Below are 1,820 nucleotides of genomic sequence, written 5' to 3' on the forward strand. Positions count from 1 at the left end.
GTGCTGGGGCCGGTCCGGCCGCAGGAGCCCCCGGGCTCTGCCCGTCCCTCTCCTGCCGGGGCCCCTCCGGCCGCGGCGCTCAGCGCCCAGCACTCACCCTGCCTCAGTTGGGATTAGTCTCCCGGCTGCTGCTCTGCTCTCAGCCCAGCTCCTGCTCTTTGTCCGCTGTGGAAGAGGAGGATGAGGAGCTGAGGGTCCAGCCCAAATGCTTGTAGGCTGCAATGAGCTCCTGCAGCCACTCAGGTGTAGGCTCCCACATGGAAATTCCAGTGCTGTTCTGCATGGGAAGGCACCAGGCGCTGAGCTTCTCCCTGTGGTCCAGGCAGGGCATGCTGTGGATCAGGGAATACCTGTATCCCAAGGGATAACACTCCAAGGAACCCAAACCCTCCTTGGCACAGGCACAGGGGTTGGCCTGGCAGGGTCAGGAGTGGGGGAACCCAAAGACCTCCAGGCACAGGCACTGGCAGAGGCTGTAGACAATGCAGAGGAGGAGGGTGGAGGGCACAAGGCTGACCAGGATGATGCCCAGGCTGTGGTGCTCAATGAGCAGGAGGTAGATGCCAAAGGGCAGGGAGCTGAAGTAAAGGAGGCAGAGGACACCCAGGATGAAGCGGGGGACGGCTCGCCACCCCCAGGCGCGGCACTTCTGCCCAGGGCCGTGGCAGGGCAGCACACCCAGGCTGGTGGGGCGGTACAGCCGCACCACCTCCAGCCTGCCCAGGCTCTCCGGTGGGGCCACGTCCTCCGGCACCTCCAGGATGGTGACAACCAGGCAGTCGGGACTGGATGTGGGCTCCAGCACGCCAGGGCAAAGGAGGACCTCCGGGGATCGGGGTGGACCCCTCTTCTTGGCCCGTTCACGGCCTGTCAGCAGTGCCAGTGCCTCGCCATCATCCTGCAGCTGCTGCACGTCCCCGCCGGGCACTGGGCTGTGCTGGCGGCAGAAGGGGCAGCGGAGCTGGGAGGTTGATGCATCGCCTGGAGACACCATCCTGTGCAGGCAGCGGGTGCAGAGGCGATGGCCACAGTGGAGCAGTTTGGGCCTGTGGGCGCGGGCGTCGAAGTGGCTGTAGCAGATCTGGCACTCCAGCTCAGGGGATGTGGGTGCCACCGGCGGGGACCCCAGCTCACTGCCCGGCTGGGCCATGGCTCCTGGAGGGGTGCTGGGGGCTGCCTGGGCTGAGGGAAGATGCTGTCAGCCAGGGCCGGGGGCAGGTCCTGGGCCTGATGGCTCCCACGGGTGGGGTCCTGGCCCTCCTGCACCCCACGGTCAGTGTCCCGGTGAGCCCCAGGGGCTCGGTGGGGGAGCAGGGTCGGGGGAGTGGGGCTCTACCCGGGCCGAACTCCAACCCCGGTCGGTGCCACCGGCGCTGGCACTCGGCCTCATCCCAGCCCCCTTTCTAGAGGGCACACCGCTGCCAGGGGAGGGCACCGGCGTGGGGGGGTAGCTCACGAGCGCATCCTTGGCTCTCACGGCATGTGCCGGTTTCCTGGAGCCCCCGGGGTGGGGACTGCTCTGGACACTGGCTCTGTCGGCGGTGAGGAATCCCCCATCCTTCACCCCCGTCCCTCTCCCGGGGCGAGCAACTCCCGGTCCGCATCCCCGCCCCCGCTCCCGGCCCGCACCGCATCCCCTCCCGTACCTGCGCTCCGCGCCGCGGCTCCCGGTGGGGACACAGCGGCGAGTCGATCCCCAGCCCCGGTCTCGGCGGGCTCGGTGGTGCCGATGGGCTCCGCGGCGGCGGGCTCGGGCCCGGCAGCCCCATGGGGGAGGCGCGGGGCGCTGCCCGCCGCGCTGCGGGGGCGAGCGCGGCGCA

The 1,820-nt window shown here is 69.5% G+C and overlaps 1 protein-coding gene across 1 annotated transcript; it reads right to left on the minus strand.

Moving 5' to 3' along the window:
• Nucleotides 1–6: 6 nt before the first annotated feature.
• Nucleotides 7–1,150, minus strand: LOC108501117 (E3 ubiquitin-protein ligase RNF182-like). The gene has a single exon (XM_017822691.1). It carries the CDS (start codon nucleotides 1,148–1,150, stop codon nucleotides 425–427), a length of 726 nt encoding a protein of 241 aa, XP_017678180.1. The 3' UTR covers nucleotides 7–424.
• Between the last annotated feature and the right edge of the window lie 670 nt (nucleotides 1,151–1,820).

Source organism: Lepidothrix coronata, unplaced genomic scaffold (assembly GCF_001604755.1).
Source record: "Lepidothrix coronata isolate B3197 unplaced genomic scaffold, Lepidothrix_coronata-1.0 Scaffold99, whole genome shotgun sequence".
Lineage (NCBI taxonomy): Eukaryota > Metazoa > Chordata > Aves > Passeriformes > Pipridae > Lepidothrix > Lepidothrix coronata.